This window comes from Vipera berus, assembly GCF_964194415.1.
Source record: "Vipera berus genome assembly, chromosome: 2".
NCBI classification, from domain to species: domain Eukaryota; kingdom Metazoa; phylum Chordata; class Lepidosauria; order Squamata; family Viperidae; genus Vipera; species Vipera berus.
Genome location: NC_138203.1, coordinates 136427096 through 136447399, shown reverse-complemented (window position 1 = coordinate 136447399; position 20304 = coordinate 136427096). Strand labels below are relative to the sequence as shown.

The 20304-nt window shown below is 40.9% G+C and overlaps 1 protein-coding gene across 5 annotated transcripts in view; it reads right to left on the bottom strand.

Moving 5' to 3' along the window:
- The window catches only part of CSRNP2 (cysteine and serine rich nuclear protein 2), a 50033-nt gene that overhangs the window by 12336 nt on the left and 17393 nt on the right, over positions 1 to 20304 (bottom strand). For 4 of the 5 annotated variants that reach the window (XR_014024983.1, XM_081316622.1, XM_081316624.1 and 1 more), the window contains 3 exons: positions 7878 to 8126; positions 4929 to 5188; positions 623 to 919 (listed from right to left, as the gene is read on the bottom strand). Coding sequence is in view for 4 of the 5 variants with exons in the window: in XM_081316622.1 (XP_081172748.1) it covers positions 623 to 919; positions 4929 to 5188; positions 7878 to 8028 (708 nt within the window). In the remaining variant the exon portion in view is untranslated. The remainder of the gene's footprint in view (positions 1 to 622; positions 920 to 4928; positions 5189 to 7877; positions 8127 to 20304) is intronic. The other variant, XM_081316625.1, reaches the window with a different exon arrangement.

Genomic DNA, 20304 nt, shown 5'->3' with positions numbered 1-20304 from the left:
ATCCAGCTCTGCAGGCATCACCCAGCATCTTAGATGCTGGGAATCAAAACTGAACTAAGACTTCCTGCGTTTGACTTCTAGATTCTGAACATCCGTTTTTTTTGCCTCTTCGTTTTGCCTTGAAGAAGCAAAGTACTGTAAATCAAATGCTAAGAAAATACGGTTAAAATTGCACCAATGCTGCATAATTTATGTTAACATTTGAGCAGATTCTTTCCAGCGCTCGTTTCATAGAGCATCCAATAGAGGGAAGCAGAAGAATGGTGGATCCCGCATGTATAACCACGGTGACTTCACATCATCCTGAAAAGCTAGCGCTATTTCCTCAAGACCTTTCCCCCATCTGTTTTTCTCCACAAACTCAAGCAGGATCTTCCCGCCCGAGTTATTCACTTCTTTTTTTTTAAACTTCAGTCTTGGAGCGTCTAAGGGGGACAATACATCCCGTCACCCCTTAAGAGGGCAGAGAATAGCTCTCTTTCTTTAAAAAAAATCACCTCTTACAAGCTGGGACTCAACACATGAAATAAGGTTGGGGTGGACCCCTCTCCACATCAAAAAGACACACAGGCAACAGGAGATACAGTTCAGGCCAAAGCCTAGCGGTTTCTTCCCCACTGACCTGGCATTTAATTCCAGCCTGGCTACAGGCACAGGCCTCAGGGTCACAGTACAGCCGGCAGTCACACCCACATTCTTCTCGTGAGAGGCGGATGGCCCTAAGTTCTTGTTTTTCTTCTGCATCGATCCGATGAACCCCAGAGGCTCGAAGTAGAGCTCGCCGCCGCTTGGTAGGCAGTGGCTGTAAGAAGAAATAGTCATCCACCTCCACGTTCTCTACATCGAGGTCATCATCTGAGACATCCTCGAGGGTCAAACCGTCAGCCTCTTCTGACTCCACAGTTCCGTTCTTGGTCAGCTTAGGGGAGGGTGTGGGAAAGAACAGAGAACACACAGACACACACCAGCAAAGTTAATCTCGAAATTGAAATCCCATCAGTTTTCAGTCTGGAAAAAAACAAAAAAAGACAAATGATTTCCCTGAGTTTAACTGGGCTTGCAAGGGTCACCCATCCCCTCCAAAAAACCGATTCCTCCCAAGCTGTGAGTTTTGACAGTGATGCAGCTTTCTGCATTGCCAAAGCTGGAGTAACCCCAAAGCTTGCTCTGTTCTCCCTGAACAAACTGCCTTTTATCTTGTCTGGACAGGGAGGGAGCAAGTTCTAACAGCAATCCAGCTTTATATGCAGAGGCCAGAGCACTGTTAGTTCACGTTCTGGGCTTTTCTTTCTCCTTTGCTTGCACAACCCAACATCCAGAGAGAATGGGGGTAAATTCTGACAGTGACTGACCTTTGCACATTGCAAGCCTTCAAGCTACCATGCAAGCCATAGCCTTGTTAGAAAATATGGGCTTTGATGGATTAAATCCGCTGTTGGGTTGTGCAGGCAGATCACGATCAATTAAAGAATGGTAGTTTAGTTCTTTGCAAATTCCTTAGCTCCATGCCCACCCCTTTTTATCCTTTATCCAGCCCATCAGCCCTTAAAATCTGCACCTTCAAACAGAATGATATCAGAAAGAGATACGTATTTCATTTAGCTTATTTGAGGTGGGAAACTTCAAAACATGGTTTGGACAATGGTAACCTCCATACAAGCCTGTACTGTAGATCTCATTTTTCCCCCCAAAAAATTCAGAGGAGATACGTATAGATGCCTATAGAGTAACACATTTTTGAAGCCAAAATCTCACGTTTGAATCTGACGTTTCTAGAGAGTGGTATCTAAAAGCAGGCGGAATCCTTTCTTATCCGTGTAGATCATAATACTTTAAATTTTTCACTTTGACAAATTTGTGTTATATTATTTACACAGCGAATACAGTTAATTAGTCCTCGAGTTACAACCTTGTGTTTGGCAACCATTCAAACGTACAATGGCATTGACAAAAGTAACTTATGAAAGATCCTCACATGCATGACTGCTGAAACACCCCATAGTTATATGATCGCATGACTTGGGCAATTGGCATGTATTTATGACAGTTGCAACATCACAGGGTCATGTGATCGCCATTTGTGACCTTCGCCAACTTCTGACAAGCCAAGTTGATAAGGGGAAGCAGATTCGCTTAATGATAGCAAGTTTCACTTAACAACTGCAGTGGATTTCACTTAACTGTGGGAAAAAAGGTAGTAAAATCAGGTAGCAACAGAAATTCTACTCCCACTTGTGGTTGCTAGTCCAGCACTACCTGTACACTTAGCAGAATATTAAAAAGCAAGAAAAAAAAGAAAATACAGTGTCTGTTTTAAGTGGGGGAGCAAAAAAAAAAAGATTTGAACCATGGGCTACATCAGGTGTGTCAAACTGCCAGCCCATGGGCTGGATGTGTCACACCGAAACCGCACCCACCCCATTGCTGGCAATGGGGAAAAAAGTCAGATACATCACACGACGTCATGAGTTTGACATGGCTGGGCTACATGGAAGCAGTATTTATGTCTTTACCGAAAAAAGTCAGGAGTTATTCTTTTTGTAGCTCTTTGCCTCCTTGATTGCAACCCCAATTTTCCTTTTTTTTTGGCCCTTCCCTTTTTTTGCCCCCTTCCCCCTATTTTTTAAAAATGTATTTATTTGGTTTTTATACCCTGTCTAAAATGCAATAAAAATTCAAAATTAAAAGAACACTCATGGCAAAAACAAGGCAAGTAGTAGTATTTCATCAGAGTAGCTATGGTATTACAAAGGGCCGTTCCTGAGAGACATGATGCAACACAGCTGAGGATTGAGGTTAGCGCTAAACTCTGCTCCAGCACTGCAATCCTGTCTCCTCCATCTTCTGAGGGAAGCGGTCAGTGTGACAGGTGGGAATTCTAGAACCTTCCGGGGTCTGAGGGTGACCTTGATCCAATCATTACATCAAACTGTGCTGAGACACTAAACACATTTGCAGCTTGATGTTTCTTACACCAAACAGATGAGGGACGCCACAGTTCGCATTGCTGGCCATGTGGAAAGCACAGTAATCTTTCTAGTGGCAGACACAGCCTGTCCTCAAGGGCAAAGCAGAAGGAACACGTGGCTGATTTGTGCCTCATACAAACACACCCACCCCAAATCGTCTCCTGAACAGAGGAACAAATTTGTTTCACCTCCAATCTTTGTAGGGGAGAAGACTTGTATGAAGCTTTTTTGACAGAGGCACGGCAACTAGAGGGAAGAAGGTGCCGTAGATTGTTGTAAGATAACAAATAAGCTTCAGAAGGTGGCTGAATAAGGATCAGATATGTGAGAAAGCTGAATTGCCATTAAAAATGACAAGGAATTGTCTATAACAAATCTAGAAATGAAACCTTTAAAATGTAGCCGATAAGATCAGCAACATTTCCGTGGGCAAACAGACTGTGAAAGAGAAAAATGGATTTTCAGAATGCCGAATTCTATGTGGAATACACAAAACACTCCCGTTTTAGAAAAGCACTTTGCATGTTTTCCATAGGGTTCAGGAACACCACTGTCCTGTTACCAAAGCTGCAAGTACTTTTTTTGGAAAGCCAGCTGGGTGAATTTGGGCCAGTTACTCTCTCTCAGCCCAATCCACCTCTCAGGGTTGTTTTAGTGGGGAAAACAGGAGGAGGAAGGTGTGTGTTGGATATGTTTTCTGCCTACAGCTATTTGTAAAAATAATAAAGGTGGGGAATAATAAATAAGTAAGCAAGCAGGCTTCTTTTCAGACACACTGCGCCTCAATCTACGAGAATGATGGGATTGGGGCGGTATCTAGGACAGGTTGCTCGTTCGTACAACTAAAAACACACCAAAAATAGCCACCGTGGAAAGCCAGCAAGTTAGTTAGCAAGTTATATAACCCAGATCCTTCTCTTTGATGTGTAGGTTCTCTACACTCACCTTCTGGAGAAGGTGGCATATACACAAACAAGGGCAGATCTTATATGGACAAACCTGGGCAGTTCAGAAAGAGGTTTCCTTCAACAACTATAAGAAGTAGGCCAGAGTCGCAGGACTACCGAGTTTTTGTCCTTTCTGCTAAGCTGGTTGTCATGGTAGCAAGAGAATGATTGGAACGTCTATGTTTTTTGACAGAAGCATTCAATCCAGTAAGGGAAACCCAGTTACTAGGCAACCTACAGGACACACCAACCAAGCCGCCAGGAGGCACGATAAGGAGATGGATAGAAGAGGAATCTTGCTGGAGGAGGCTAAAAGGGAGAGGCTTTCGCTGCAATTGCTGTGCCTTCCCATGAATCAACTTGACACAGAACAGAGGCTAGAAGGCTGGTTGGCATCGCTAGCAGGACTTGTCTCTTGGCTGTGAGGGTTCCCCTGCTGCTGGATGGCGGGGAATCCTTAGCTCTCCTCAGAAAGCTGACCCTCCCTCACCCAGCCCCAGAAGGAAAGCGCTCGTTCACTTCAAGAAGAAATTCTTCAGTGCTCACTTTCACATTACCAGCTGCATTTCTCATATTCCAATCCAGATGGAGGGCTGTATGCAGTCTATGAAATACGGGGAAATCCAGGGGGAAATGGGCTTCCGTTTGGGGTTGCAGAATTAACATAATGGAGTAGACAGGAAAGAAAACCAAAAATGCAAAAATAATTAGAACTGCATATTTTGAATACTATTTCTTAATATCTTACTGCAGAGGCAGACAAATAAAAGAGTCCAGCAAATTCACAAAAGTACCATATGATTATCTACCGGCAGGTCTTCTCTACCACTTGCCACAGGTAGGCCTGAGATGAACTAACCGTATCAAATTGGGAAAAGGATTACAGGTCCTCAAAATCAATTCCCAACCCTGCTTGTATTTGCTACGTATACATCACAATATGGTCAAGCCACGGCGCCAAAAACTCTGCAAACAGATGACCAAAAAAGGACTTTTCTGCCCAAAAGCCTACCTTCATTTTCTTGGCATGAAGCTTCTCCTCCTTCAGGTGTTCTCGAAGGATCTCACGGTGATTCACTTCCTGCTCTTGGGCAAATTCACCAAGGGTATACCTGCGGACAGAGTTATGCCGCTGGGCCATGCCCAGGGAACTGCCCCCTTGGCTAGGAACGCTGGTAAATCCCTGACGCCTTGCAAAGTAGTACACAGTCACCTGATCGAAGCGCACGTTCTTCCTACGCAGCTGTTTCTGCCTTTTTAAGATGGAGGTTGCTGAGATGTAAGAAAGCAAAACAGAAACACCGATTGGAAATTGAAGTAAGTGGTGTGTGTCTCCTTTCACACAGCCCATTTAATATTTTCTTCACAGTTACAGAGCACCCCCAGCAAACGTTGTTTGAAGAATGTGTCCTCCGCCATAGAAGCTTTCAAAATCTTCCGCATCGATATATCTGCCACTTAATTCCTAAGCACTGGACAGAATTCTGAGCATGTTCCAGGATACAGTATAAAGAGCACTGGCCAAGCCTGCAGGGTTTTACTGTAGCTCTGAACAACCAAGAGTGAAATCTGTAGCTTATTTAAAATTCTGGCTATGCACGGCAGAGGCATATTAGTAAGTGACAGGCAAGCTGTCTTTCCAGAAGTCTGGGAAATACTGAGAAATCTTTAGGCTCTGTAGAAATACATTTTTTCAAACACTACTAACGGTGTAAAACAACAGGCATGGCAGTGTTTTGTCAAGTCAGGTCTTTATCCAGCAAGTCATCGTTCATATCTAACTTCCTTCTCCAATCATATGAAGTTAACATAGGCAAGCCTATCTGAGTAACAATCATAGGGGCAGAATGTAAGCTGTTTGAACTATCGGCTATTCTATTGAACTAGAATCCTGGAATCAATAGCCTGATTAATTTCTTATAACTCTTAATGTTCTGAGAATGGATAAAAAGAAGGTAATAATATGGCGATGCAGAACATGAGGGCAGACACATGATCCTAGGAAAAGGCACAGCTGCTTTAGGGAATTTATTTATTTTGCTAGGCTCATACACTATTCTAATCATGCCTGACTTTGAGCAGCTTACCGAGGTCCAGAACAGTAATAAGGTTAAAAGCTAAACATAAAAATGTAACCAACGTAACAAATAACACCCAGCAGTGAGGAACAACCATAAAAGTGTGTATTTATTTATATTTCTATAGCCACCCATCTCAAATGGACAATAGCTCAGTCAAAAAACAAGTACATTTTTTAAAAAAAATATCAACATTATTAATTGCAAGACAGTAGAAAATAGTACAGCCATCTCATTATATCACCATTTCTGTGAGATTCTGCCAGCTTGCTGATATAGCCATGTTTTGAGGGCCTTCTGGAAGGCTATCTGGATGGGGCCAGTTTCAACTGGGGTGGGTGGGTGGGAATGATATTCCACAGAGCAGGCGCCATGGCAGAAAAGGCCCATCTCCTGGGTCCTGCCACATGCATTCAATCAGGAGAGACTGAAGCGAGTCCCTCAAGAGTTGCTGAAATTAGCCAGGTCTTGTAAAAAGGCTTACGGGATTGGCAGCCATCTGATATCCAAGGAGCACTGCTCCAGAGAAGGGGAGACAGTGACTGAAAAAAGCAACCTTCTCTTCCACATCTCACACAAAGGGGGAGTGGGCAGCAGTGGCGGCAGAGAATACTGGAGGAAGGTAGTGGATCATTCACACATACACACAACTCGCACAAAAGCATTTTTCTGTCTTCCTTGAATCCTAAGTGTTACATGGTCCTGCTAATCAAGGTATTATGGACTAATCCAGCGGTCCTCAATCCTTCTGGCTTGGCGGCCTAGCCTGGGGAGGGGGGAAGAGAGAGGATGGTTCCATATGAGCAGCAGAAGTGTGCGTGAGCAGCTCCATATGTGAAAGTGGAGTAATGTGCCATTCACACAAATGGAGCTTCGTGCACATCTGCTCACGCCCACCACTCGTGCAAGTGGAGCTGTGTGAGCACACGCGCCCATCACTTGTGCGGCCTGGTTCCAAACAGCCCATAGCCTGGGGGTTGGGGACTCCAGAACTAATCAATCCTATATGGAGCATCCAAGAACAATAGTAACTTTTCACATGATTTGCTTCTATTACACCCAATAAACAAAAAGCAGCAAGAGTGTAGATATATATTCCACTAGGATCAGATTGGGAAAAAAGGATACTACACACACTTTTATTAGAATTATTAACTCCATGAGAATGAACAGCCTCATAACTGCACGTTCTTTATATGACCAATTCTGGCTACATTAGTCCAACTTATTAAATAGATCTGGGTCAAAGAAGGATGACTGAAAGAAATTATAGGCTATCTTTAGACTGCTCTTGACAATCTTTTATTGGTTGGCAAGACAGAAGCAGCTAGCCAGAAGTCTATACTTACTACTCTTCACCTCAGAAGTCACCCCATCCTTGCAAAAGTCTGACACCATGGAAGACTTTCTTGATGAAGTTAAGGCTTCAGGGATTAACAGTTGGAACAGGAAAATTCTTCTGTAAGTATTGCCAGAATGCTGATAACACACGTTAAGTCTTTGATTTACAATCATTCCTTTAGCGACTGTTTAAAATTACAATGGTGCTGAGAAAATTGACTTATGACCAGTCATCCCACTTCTAGGCACTTGGCAACTGGCTCACATTTATGACAGCTGCAGTGTCGGTGTGTGTGTGTGTGTGAGAGAGAGAGAGAGAGATATCACCATTTGCTATTGTCCCTGCCTGCTTCTGACAAGCAAAATCAATAGGGGAAGTTAGATTTACTTAATGACCATGTGGTTTGCTTAATGATTGCAGCAAAAAAAATGGCCCTAAAATTAGGCATGGTCACATGATGGCTTAACCACATTAACTTAGCCACAGAAGCCACCTGTACGGTGTTCCCGTGTTTCAAAAGCCTGCTAAGGCCAATACTTACGAATGAAGCCTGAGGAGCTTGGAGGATTGACGCTGTCACAGCTGTCTGCGCTATCACTGTTGGAGAGCTCATCGTCGGAATTGGAAATGGGCGAGCCCACGTCCACATCGTCAAACTTCCTCTTGAGGCCGGCACTTGCGATGGCATCCATTTGTCTCTGGCTCGCATGGAGAGCCAAAGAGCAGAAGAGAGATTTGGATTAGTTGAAGGTTTCTGACTCCAGGCCTACTGATGGGATCTACCAGGTACCTAGTGAGGACGAAGAGAGGAAAGGATCAGGGACTACTTCGTGTCATGCACCTGCAACACACAGGCTGTCTTCAGGCATTATACTCAGCTCATGCAGCTGCCATGACTCTTTCTTTTCCAGCTATTCCGTTATTATCCCCCCCCCCGATGAATTAAATGGCTTCTAAGAAGAGCCAAGTATGTCAGATTGATTCCCTTTCATATATTACAGCAGGGGTCCCCAACCTGTGGACCGGCACCGGTCCATGGCATGGCAGAAACCAGTCGGTTCAAACAAGTGAAGCCCCATCCGTGGGAAGCAGGCAGCATGCGAAACAACGCCCCTTCCAGTCACTCTTCATACAGTTACACGAGCTGCTTTTCATCCATCCAAAGCTGCCTGCTGTTTACTGGCTGGCACCGGCAAACAGGCAATATGCTGGGAAGCAGAGCGTGCGATGCCCACCTACAGCTCTCAGAACCTTCTAAGCCAGGAGTAGCCAAAATTTGGTACCCCCAGGAATTGTTCTGCTTGTTAAGTGAGTTTTGCCCCGTTTTACCACCTCTCTCACTACAACTGTTAAGTGAATCACTGCAAAGTCAATGGGGGAAGCCAGATTCGCTTAATGACCGCATGTTTCACTTAACAGCAGCAGTAATTTGCTTAACTGTGGCAAAAAAGGTTGTAAAAACGGAAATGTTGGGCTCAGCTGTGGTCATAAGTCGATCTGTATACATTTTTTATCTTGTCTATTCATGCACAAATGAAAAACTCAAGACCAGGCTGCTTTCTGCAAATGCCTTCTTGGCTTCCAACAATCAAACACATCTCCTCCCTCTCTGATGAGCGTAATGCACTAACAGTGACTTTTTGGGGGGAGGGGGCAGGGGGTTTCAAGCCAGTGTTTGACTCCTGGCAACTGCCTGAACCAGTTCAGGCAGTTTTTTCAGAAAGGATTTCCCCAGTGCCTTCTTTCTAGAGCTGCTCAGTGTTCTGGTTTTTAGCCTTAATCATTACACCAAACTGGCTTTCACAAAAGTGATTATATATATATATATTCAAAATCTTCAGGTTTTCCTCATGCAAAAACATATCCACCTGCTGATCGTGGAGCTTACAGCCATTCCCACAGGCTAGCGTTTTTAAGCTTCAAAAGTAACCACTTAATTTGGCTTATTCCACTTAACGACAAGCCTTTGTATGTTTCCTGACTGCAAATTAAGTAAGAACATTTTATATACAAAGTACAAACTGGCTATTATTTTCAACAAAGGTTTGCAGACTTTATACAGTGGGAATTCTGAAGCCAGTCCTATCATACAGCAGGGTTCAAAAACTCAACTTTCAAAACTCCTAAAATTCAGCTATATTTCCTACCAAAGCTTCTGGAGACTTGACTTTCAAACCAATACAAAGGTTTATAGACCTCCACACAATAGAAGAAAAAGTGCTTAAAATTATGGTGGTACCTTCTATAAAAGTATCATAAAAAGCTGAGATTAAAAAAATGGAAATCCAAGTTACCCTGCAACGTCCATAAAACTAGTCCTCGCTTAGCAACCCCAATTGCAACCAGTAACTCTATTGCTAAATAGAGTGGTGGTTGCTAAGTGGGAAATCATGTGACCAAAATGGCCTTGCAAGCTCACTTCCCCTTTGCCCATTAAGTGAAATATCATGTAACTGCAAGATCCAATTTTTACAGTTGCGAAGTACCCAAATGGCAATTACAACCCTGGGATGCTGCGGTAGTTATATGGTAATGAGAGAATTTGTTGCAAAGCTATTTTTTTACACTCTGGTAACTATGAACAGTTGCTAAACAAGTTGGTAAGCAAGGGCTATCTGTATGTACTTTCCCATAATTACAGAGATTTGTTCTTTGTCATACACCTCTATCTGCTAGGACCAATGTCTTTTTTTTTCCCTTCTAAAAGAAAGCAGATTGGTTTGTCAGAGAAAAAACTGCAAGTGTTAAATTTTGAAATTATTTTTCTGCCCCTTGCTTTGTTTACTAACTGCTGAAGACTAGGCTCTTTGAACCTTAGAGAGGGACCTGATGCCAAGAGCATGGACTCCTTGCTATTTCTGTTATGTTTTTTAGACATAAATGCCCACTTCACTTGTTGCCTGTGAAACGCTATGCATTCTACAGTCAATTAAAATGGAAAGCTCTGAAGATACCAGTTGTTTTCATATTCCTGACCATCTTTACATGTCAGACATGTGTACTGTGCCTTCTGAGTAGTTAAATCTATATTTATTTTTATGGAATGAATATACCGGTACATCATTGGAAGTTGTATAAACATTCCTGGTAAAAGCAACAAGAATTCTGACCAAATCTGAATTGGCTTCAATGCTGTAGCAGCCAATAGGGAAATGCAACCATTTTACCATACGATGCACCAAGGGATATAAATGTTTATGCCAATTATACTGGGGAAAGTTACCCAGCTATTATTCAATATAAATATCGACACTAATATCTTTTAAATGTAGTCGCTGATTTTTTTATATATATAAAGGTATGACTGTGGCTCAGACCTATTTTAGTGCAATCTGGCTAAGTCATGGCCAACAACAGATGTTTCAAAGAAAGGTGCATCAGAAACCCAATGTTGGTCAGGAGCATGATAATCCTATCCTGTGGCACTCAAATCCTTATCTCCAACAGTGAGAGATGAAGTTAAGCCTTAGGAGACATGCGCAACAGCATTTAATTTAGATGCAGCAGACCTGATGACCTACTTCAGCAAGGCTTAGCCTGCATGAGGGCAAAGGAAACCTAGGTTTCGTGATAATATTGTTTTTACATACTTTACAAACAGTTAATGGCAACAAGATATGCTGGGAATCTTGCCAACCTCCGTGCAGAATGAAAGTCACAATAGAAAAGTGGGCAACAAGGTCCCAATGAAAAAATTCCCAACTGTTATTAAAATGAGGAATAGGGGAATTTCAAGTTAACCTGGGGGATTAGAAGGAAGAAGAGAAATTGTGGTAGGTTGAGAAATAAGATTGCACCAACTGAACGTGTAGTACAATGTATGGTATGGAAAAACCATAATCCAGTAATTGTCCCCAAACCCAGTTCTTGGCCTGAGTGTAAAACTATGACTTCCAAAAGAATACTGTGAAAGTTCAAAACCCAAACAAGATAGAATATTTTATTTTTTAAAAAGTGTTACTGTGTTACATTTACCTTTAGAATGATACCTACCACAATTTGAGACACCCTTTGGATAAAGGGTAGTTTACGTATTTTAAATATAAATATGCCTATGTGTTACAATATATAACACTATGCAGTCTATGTTGCAGTTGGCCCTTTCTTGCAAGAATCTAGGTATTTTCCCCCTATATATTTGAGAGTTGTAAGCTGCAATAGGCATGAGGCAAGCTTATACCTGCTCTGCTAGGACCCATTCTATTATATCTCATGTATAACAAAGAGCTGCGTTAAAACCAGAGGAGGCCTACCTTCTCCACATAATGGACTTCAGATGTTTATGGGAAGACCCTAAGAGGGACGTGCGCCAAATCACAACCCCCTGCTCTTCCTGGAGAGTTAAGTATGTCTCTGTGTGTGCGCGCGTGTACATCTCTAAGAAGCTTGCTTTAACACCAAAAATGAGATGGGACAAAAACTGTCCTTCTTAGCATTTTTGTCCCCACATTAGTTTATGATAATATAAAGCAGAGGTCCCCAACCTTTTGGGCATCAGGGACCGGTTCTGTGGAGAGAGGTTTTTCCGCGGAGGGTGCGTGGGTTTGTGTGCTGCCTGCCTGCATCCCGCGGATGGGGCTTTGCTTGTTTGTATGGACCGGTTGCTGGCATGCCGGGGCCCAGTACCGGTCCACGGACCGGGGGTTGGAGACCCCTGATATAAAGCCAGTTAGAAACAAACATCTCTGTTGGAGGAAGCGCAGGCTGCAAGTGTTCTGAATACAAGCTGCAACTCCAAAATTAGTAACACACCCTATTTAAAAACACACACGCAGAGAGCACTACCATCATTTCTCTGCAATCTGCCCTTTTTTTTTACATTAACACAACGGGACCTTGACAGAAAAAAAGAATCTGGGGGAGGAGGAATGCAACACTTCTTCCCAGAAAGAAGCAAGCAACAGCCAAAAAGAGAATGAATCCCTCCAGCTGGAGCACTGGCAGTCCTTCCAAGGAGGAAGTATTTGGCTTCACTGGATGCCAAGTGTTTCTTCTTTGAAACATCTCATTCTCTTGAGAGGGTAACAGCTATTAACAGGGACTGCTCCAATTTTTTTCTCCTGCAGGTTAGCTTCTGGTTTATCCATTGGCAGAAAGACTTGTCTGAAGGCCAGAAGAAAAATGGTCACAAATGGTGATTACCTGCTCCTGTAAAAGCCGTTTGCCAGAAATTAAGGAAAAGAACATACAGCTAAATTTATCACACATTACTGTAATGCTGTTTGTGTCTGTATATGTGTGCCTCCGAGTCAGTCTTGACTCCTCGCAAATACCTCACAAGTCCCTGCAATTTTCCTGTCAAGATTTCGGAAGTGGTTTCCCTACTCGCTCTTTCCTAGAGAAAAAGTTGACTGGTCCCAGGTCACCCAACTAACTTCATGCCGAAAGTGGGACTAGAACTCAGTGTCTCCCGGTTTCTAGCCTGGTGCATTAACCACATATCAGACTGGCTTCATGTTATTACGCACTACCTCACTCTTTTAAAGAAAACTAGTTTTAATGGTGGAGGAGGCAAAGGAAGTGCAGCTCAGCTTCAGAAGATAGCTACAGTGAGGGGGAAAAATTAGTTGATCCCCTGCTAATTTTGTGCGTTCGCCCACTGACAAAGAAATGATCAGTCTATAATTTTAATGGTAGGTTTATTTCAACAGTGAGAGACAGAAGAACCACCAAGAAATCCAGAAAAATGCATTAGTTTTTTTAAAAAAAGGTATAAATTGATTTGCATTTCAATGATTGAAATAGGTATTTGACCCCTTCGCAAAACATGACTTAGTACTTGTTGGCAAAACCCATGTTGGCAATTACAGAGGTCAGACATTTCTTGTAGCTGGTCACTGGGTTTGCACACATCTCAGGAAAGATTTTATCCCACTCCTCTTTGCAGATCCTTCCAAGACATTAAGGTTTCGAGGCTGACGTTTGGCAGCTCAAACCTTTGGCTCCCTCACAGATTTTATATATATATATATATATATATATATATATATATATATATATATATATATATATATATATATATATACATACATACACATACATATATACACATATATAGTTTTCCAACATTTACAATAATATCTTTAAGAAGCAACGTGGTGTCCGAGTTACAGTATTTCCATTTCAAACAAATACATATTACAGATCTCCACATTATTATAACCAATACTTCCTCTCTCTTTTTTCTTCGATATATACTATCTCTTATCTAGATTAACATATTTCTTATTGCTATTCATCAAACATTTAATAGTTTATTTTATTTTTTGAATATATATCCATCAATCTTTTAGTATATTTCATATTTTAACATTCCATCTTAAAAGCATCAAACACCTTATCTATTTTTTCTAGCTTAATTTACATTGGTATTAAAATTAAAACATTTAAGATTTCTCAATTTCATATCACTAAAAAATCTCTTTTTCCTTTATATAATTCTCAATATCTGGTAGTGTAATCCAGTTCTCATTTATCTCATTTCCATATCTATAACAATTATAGAATATTTAAAATAGTAATCATTAAAATACATATCACAAGGAGGAGAAAAAAAGAGAAAAGAAAAAAAAACAAACAGAAAAAAGGAAAGAAAAAAGAAAAGAGGGCAATAAGATATTCTTATTTCTCATTTATAGTTTCCACATATTAAAAATTAACCAAAATTTGTTCCATTTTAACATTCAAAACATCCATCTCTGCATCCAAATATATTAGTTATACTCTATCATTTTTAACATGTATACATCTTAACCCATATCATTTAGAAAAACTCAATATTTCAATATTAATATTCATACATTTGTATTTTATTTTTATTATTTTTTATTAGTTAACCAATATTTTTATCTACTCTTCAAAACATTCTCGTAGTCCCAGTACCATCCTGTCTTTTTTAATATTATCTATTTGGCCTCCTAAAAATGTTCATATTTCTTCAATCGTATTCTTGCTTTCTTCCTTTGCCATGCCATTTTACGCTTCTTTGCCTCAGGGTCATCAAAGCATTCTTGTATTACTATTTCATATTGAAGTGGACCTCCAGACTCCACTGCCAACAGCACCAAATCTTATTATTTTCACCTCTTGGTACAATTGCCCTGGTTCAAATAAACTTCCTTCCATATTTTTTCCATAACCGTCTTCAAAAACTGTGTTTGTTGACTATTTAATTCTTCTGTCAGTGTATTTGATTGTTCAATTTCTTCTATTAAGTTCTGTCCCAGTAAAATATTAGTTGTAGTCACAGTTTGAATTTGAGTTTGTTTCGAGATTCTTTCCCAAAAGCTCTTATTTCATCGCCAGCTGTAGAAAGGAGCTGATAAGTTTGGTAAGATATTTCCCACAAAGCATGAATTTGTTTTTGAAACTCTTCCATCGTAAGCTTTCACAGCTGATGTTCAAGGTTACTCTTTATCTTATTTTCTTAAATATTTTCTTGGTTGTTTTTTTTTTAAGAGAAAGTCAGAATTGCAATTTCAAATTTAGCCACTGTCCTTCCAAGACATTAAGGTTTCGAGGCTGACGTTTGGCAGCTCAAACCTTTGGCTCCCTCACAGATTTTCTATGGGATTACGGTCTGGAGACTGGCTAGGCCACTTCCAGGACCTTAACATGCTTCTTCTTGAGCCACTCCTTTGTTGCCTTGGCTGTGTGGTTTGGGTCATTGGCCTGCTGGAATACCCATCCATGACCCATTTTCTATGCCCTGGCTGAGGGAAGGAGGTTTTCAACCAAGATTTGAGGGTACATGGCCCCGTTCATTGTCCCTTTGATGTGGTGAAATTGTCCTGTCCCCTTGCCAGAAAAATACTCCCAAAGCACGTTTTCACCTCCATGTTTGACGGTGGAGATGGTGTGCTTAGGGTCACAGGCAGCCTCCTCCTCCTCCAAATACGGCGAGTTGAGTTGATGCCAAAAAGTTTTATTTTGGTCTCATCTGACCACAACACTTTCACCCAGTTTTCCTCTAAATCATTCAGATGTTCATTGGCTAACTTCAGATGGGACTGTACATGTGCTTTCTTGAGCAGGGGGACCCTTGCAGGCACTGCAGGATTTCAGTCCTTCACGGCATAGTGTGTTACCAATTGTTTTCTCGGTGATTATAGTCCCAGCTGCCTTGAGATCATTGACAAGCTCCTCCCTTGTAGTTCTGGGCTGATTCCTCACTGTTTTCATGATGATTGAAACTCCATAAGGTGAGATCTTGCATGGAGCCCCAGACAGAGGGAGATTGAGAGTTATTTTGTGTTTCTTCCATTTGTGAATAATTGCACCAGCTGTTGTCACCTTCTCACCAAGCAGCTTGGCGATGGACTTGTAGCCCATTCCAGCCGTGTGTAAGTCTACAATCTTATCCCTGACATCCTTGGACAGGCTCTTTGGTCTTGGCCATGGTGGAGAGTTTGGAATCTGATTGATTGATTGATTGCTTCTGTGGACAGGTGTCTTTTATACAGGTAACAAGCTGAGATTAGGAGCACTCCCTTTAAGAGGGTGCTCCTAATCTCAGTTTGTTACCTGTATAAAAGACAGCTGGGAGCCAGAAATCCTGATGATTGATAGAGGATCAAATACTTATTTCACTAATTAAAATGAAAATCAATTTATAACTTTTTTGAAATGCGTTTTTCTGAATATTTTGTTGTTCTTCTGTCTCTCACTGTTAAAATAAACCTACCATTAAAATTATAGACTGATCATTTCTTTGTCAGTGGGCAAATGTACAAAATCAGCAAGGGGTGAAACATTTTTTTCTCTCAATGTAGAACAACAGCATGTTGCCACAACTAGAAATATGAAAGAAAAGCACCTAGTATTTAGTGTATTTTGCCTTTAGCTTCTCCAATATATCTGCATCTAAAAAGAACAAGAGTGCTCTCAAGTATAGCCTATATTTCACAGATTTGTTGTTATAGAAATGGCTACTATATATTATAAAAAATAAATGTTTTAATTCTATTACCTTATTCTATTGCACCAAAAGGAGTTGGAAATCAACGCCTTTTCTTTCTTCTTTCCCTCTACACTTTTTTTCTCCCTTACTTTTTTTGGGGTATTTTTGTATTTTATATTTAACTAATAAACTAATAAAAATTTCAAAATTATAAAGGTTGGCTGATGTCAAAATGCTATTGGGTGTTTGGAAAGATGAATAAATAAATATATGTAACATTAAAAAAAAATAAGAAAATGAATAGATAAAAAGTATCGCCTATATTTCTTATACCTCAGACTAAAATATCTTGTCTACATCATCTTGAAAATACAAGATAAGATACACCACGTCAGTCATAATAATAATGTATGTTACCTACCATATATCAAGTAAGGATAATATCTAAAGAATTCTACAGCTAGTCAGCACTAACAAAAAACCCAACTAATATATTTACGACATTTCCCAAAATAGAAGGAATATGAAAGAAAGGGAGAGGAGGGAGAACCCCGAATCGTGCTGTGAGTTTCTTTTCGTATCTCCACTTTTCTGCCGCAAGACATTCATTAGAGAACAATGGCCTTTCCTTTATTCAGGGGGGGGGGGGGAAGACAGATTAGTCTGAGCACAGGCCTGGGGTTTTTTTTGTTGTTTTTTTTTAAATGTCCCTGATGACTAGAAGAGAGAAATAATGTCATTTCCAAGAGAGAAATAACTTTTTAAAAGCTGCCCTTTCCCGGCAAAAAATGCTGTGGGTTAAGGAGAAGAACAAGAAACAGCTCTTGAAAGAATCAAGGGTCACCCTCAGGTGACACGCTAGAGGAGGAATACGTGAAGGGAAAACAGGGCACTGCATCGTACCAAAGAGAGCTTCTCAACCTTAAGAAGCGAAATCTGGTGGGAAAACGGCCTTGAAGTTAACACAACAACAGCTTAGTAATCCACTGTAGCAACAGAAACCTCAGTCATAAAAATCACTGCTTTGAAAGTTTAGAGAAATGCCACTCCGCAACGCTAACCCACTGTCTTTTTGTAGAATAAAAACTACAGCCTTTCATAAAAATAAAAGCCTCTGCAGAAGTAGAATTCGGTCAGCAGATCTCATGAATGTACTTCCCACAAACTCTGTGCATGTGAGTGCAACTCCATCACCACCCACCCAGACAAGCCCTGCCCACTTCTTCCTTGCACTTGCACTTCCTAGCAACTGTCTCCATAGCAACAAAGCTGAACAAATGGGCTTGAAAGAAACATGCCAGCCAGATGTGGCAAGCAGCAGCAAGATGATCCTGACTGCCAGTCTCAGCTTTTTGGAGGAAAGGAGCTAGCAGCTTGTGTCAGAGACAGGCATACATACACACACACACACACACACACACACAGACATATAGAAAAACAACATCCATTCTCCACTGCTGAATCTTCAGCTCTCTTCAGAATCAAGGTTTTTATGTTCCTTCAATTGAGAAACATTTCTAAGAGCAGGAGGGCATATAACAGCTGGATTTCGGTATCTGCTAAAGGGAAGAGACCAAACCTGGCAACTGAGGCAAATCAGGAAGCCAAGTATAACAGTGTCAACTTGGCATGCCATTAATTACTCATCACTGATTTCTTCACCTTTAGGTAGGCCAGCACTTTTGCAGCTTTTTTTATATATATATATTTTCGTCTAATGCTGTTAGTCATAAACTTGAGGTGGATGGCCAGATAGGATGGCCAAATTCAGAAGATGCTGGGACCTTTGGTGTAAACCAATAATGAAGCGAAAGGGTTCCTGACTCACCAATTCCTCTGGAAGGAACTAAGTTTGCCACCCATAAAATCTAGTCCTGGATGAAATGTATTCACACTCCTTGAACGGGCAACACCAATGAAAAAAGAACAGCCTTGTGTCTTTGCAACCGTATGTGGCCCTAGATTCAAAGGTTGAACATCTCACTTTGTACTGTTACCAACTTCTGTAACTCTACCATCACCAGTATATGTCTTCCCCTCTCTCTGCCCTTTCACACGCTCTCTGCCCTGGGTGGGTGGTGATGGAGTTGCACTCACATGCACAGAGTTTGTGGGAAGTACATTCATGAGATCTGCTGACCGAATTCTACTTCTGCAGAGGCTTTTATTTTTATGAAAGCTTCCTAAATTACTTCCTTCTACTGTGTACAGTAAACATGTGACAAAGCAAGTGTTGTTTTAAACGTGTTTAAAGAGCCAGTGGTATGGAAGGTAAGGTAAGGTGTTGAATTAAGAATGAGGAAGCTCATTGGCTACTTTAAGTACATACACTCAACCTACTTCACAGGACTGCTATTGTGGGGAAAAGAAGGAAGACAGTACGTTATGGACACTGCCCTATATGAAGGACAGGAAGACAATCAAGAAAACAGACAGTAAGTACAATTGGGTGTCCACCCTGTACAAGAGATCTTATGCTTAATGAAACTGTTGTCTCCTCCTCCTCCTTGTATGGCTTGTTCTATTTTATCTGAAGACCATTTTGAACTAATTGTATTTTTGTCCTGTAGTGGAACCCTGTACTGGGTATTGGATTAATATGCTACATGGAATTCATTGCAGATTTCTTTCAAGGTTTACAAGGAACCATTGCTGGAATTCACACTTCCTAGAGAAAACCAAATTCTGTTTTTAAAAATTCACAGTATCAGGAAATCTTAAAACGTGAGGTTTTTTTCAGCAATACACGCTTAATAGGACTGACCTCGCCCTTCAAAGGACCTATTGCACTTCAACTCACTCTACAAGCTTTCCACCAAACGTTTTTTTCAAAATCAACAGACCCAAAGCATCCTATACACTGTTACCTGACAGAAGCAAGCTTAACACTGCTATTTTCTAGATTTTGCAAAAATCTTACCATAACTTAAATTTTTTTGATGTAATCACTAAAATAATTACAACTATTTATAAAAAAGTAACATTAAAAAAAAAACCTGAGAGAGCAAAGCATCAGACTCATGTTTCTCCTCCCCATCTGTCCACTGAACCACCCAGAGAGCTGCAACATGAAACCTGCTACGTGCAAGTGAGAAATGCTTCGTTGATCAAAAGGAGCATCACCTGTTTTTCATTATGGCAAGGAATTCCAAGCATCTTGAAGACATCCTACAGTGTTTGGGAAGAACTGATGGGAAAAGCAGTAGGATCCCCTTGGTGAAAAACCATGAACAAGTCATTTACAAAGGGGGGGGGGAAACTAGAGGGAGGGATGGAGAAGAAGAAAAACCTTCAAGGGAATTATTTAGCTTAGAAAAGGAAGTAACAAGGAATCTGAAAGGAGAGGATCAGAAAGGGGAACACAGCTTCAAAAGGGAAATATCAACAAACCCAAAATTAATTTTGCAAGTCTGCAAGCAGTGTCCTATTTGCCAAAGGGAAGAGAGAGAATACAATTTAATTCATTCCCCAGATTCACAAAACTGAAGTTTCATATGACTAGGCAGGCTCTGCTGATTGAACAAGGTTTCTAATGCCTAGGACTGCAGTTCTGAGTATGTTATAATGAGTGTAATGCTCAGATGGCTTTATAAATGTGCACTCCTCAATCCTCACAGCAACACTATGCAAACTGAGTCTTATGTAAGCAAAAAATTAGGTACATACCTCACCTTATGCTATTTTTTTTTACTAGGTGTTGGTTTGCTTGCACAGTTGGTTAGGTTTGTACCTACACTGACTAAACCATGATTTGTTCTGATATGTAAACCTAGCCATCCTCTTCTTGCCTCAAATGCTAAATGGAAATTTAATGGTGTTTCACAGCTAAAAAGAGGTCCAAAAATAAGCCTAATACATTTACTGCAGTGTCTCACTAGACAGTAGTAGAAAATATAAGAATAGGACATGGCTACTAATGCCTTGTGACATAGTCCTAATATTCACTAGATTTATGAAGTCATTAGACCATGAGAACTGTACTATCTTAGAAACCAAGGTGAGGCTGCCTATTGGTGCCAGTTTTCCTCTGCTTGATCGAATTAGGATGTTGGGAGAACGAGTGTTCCCC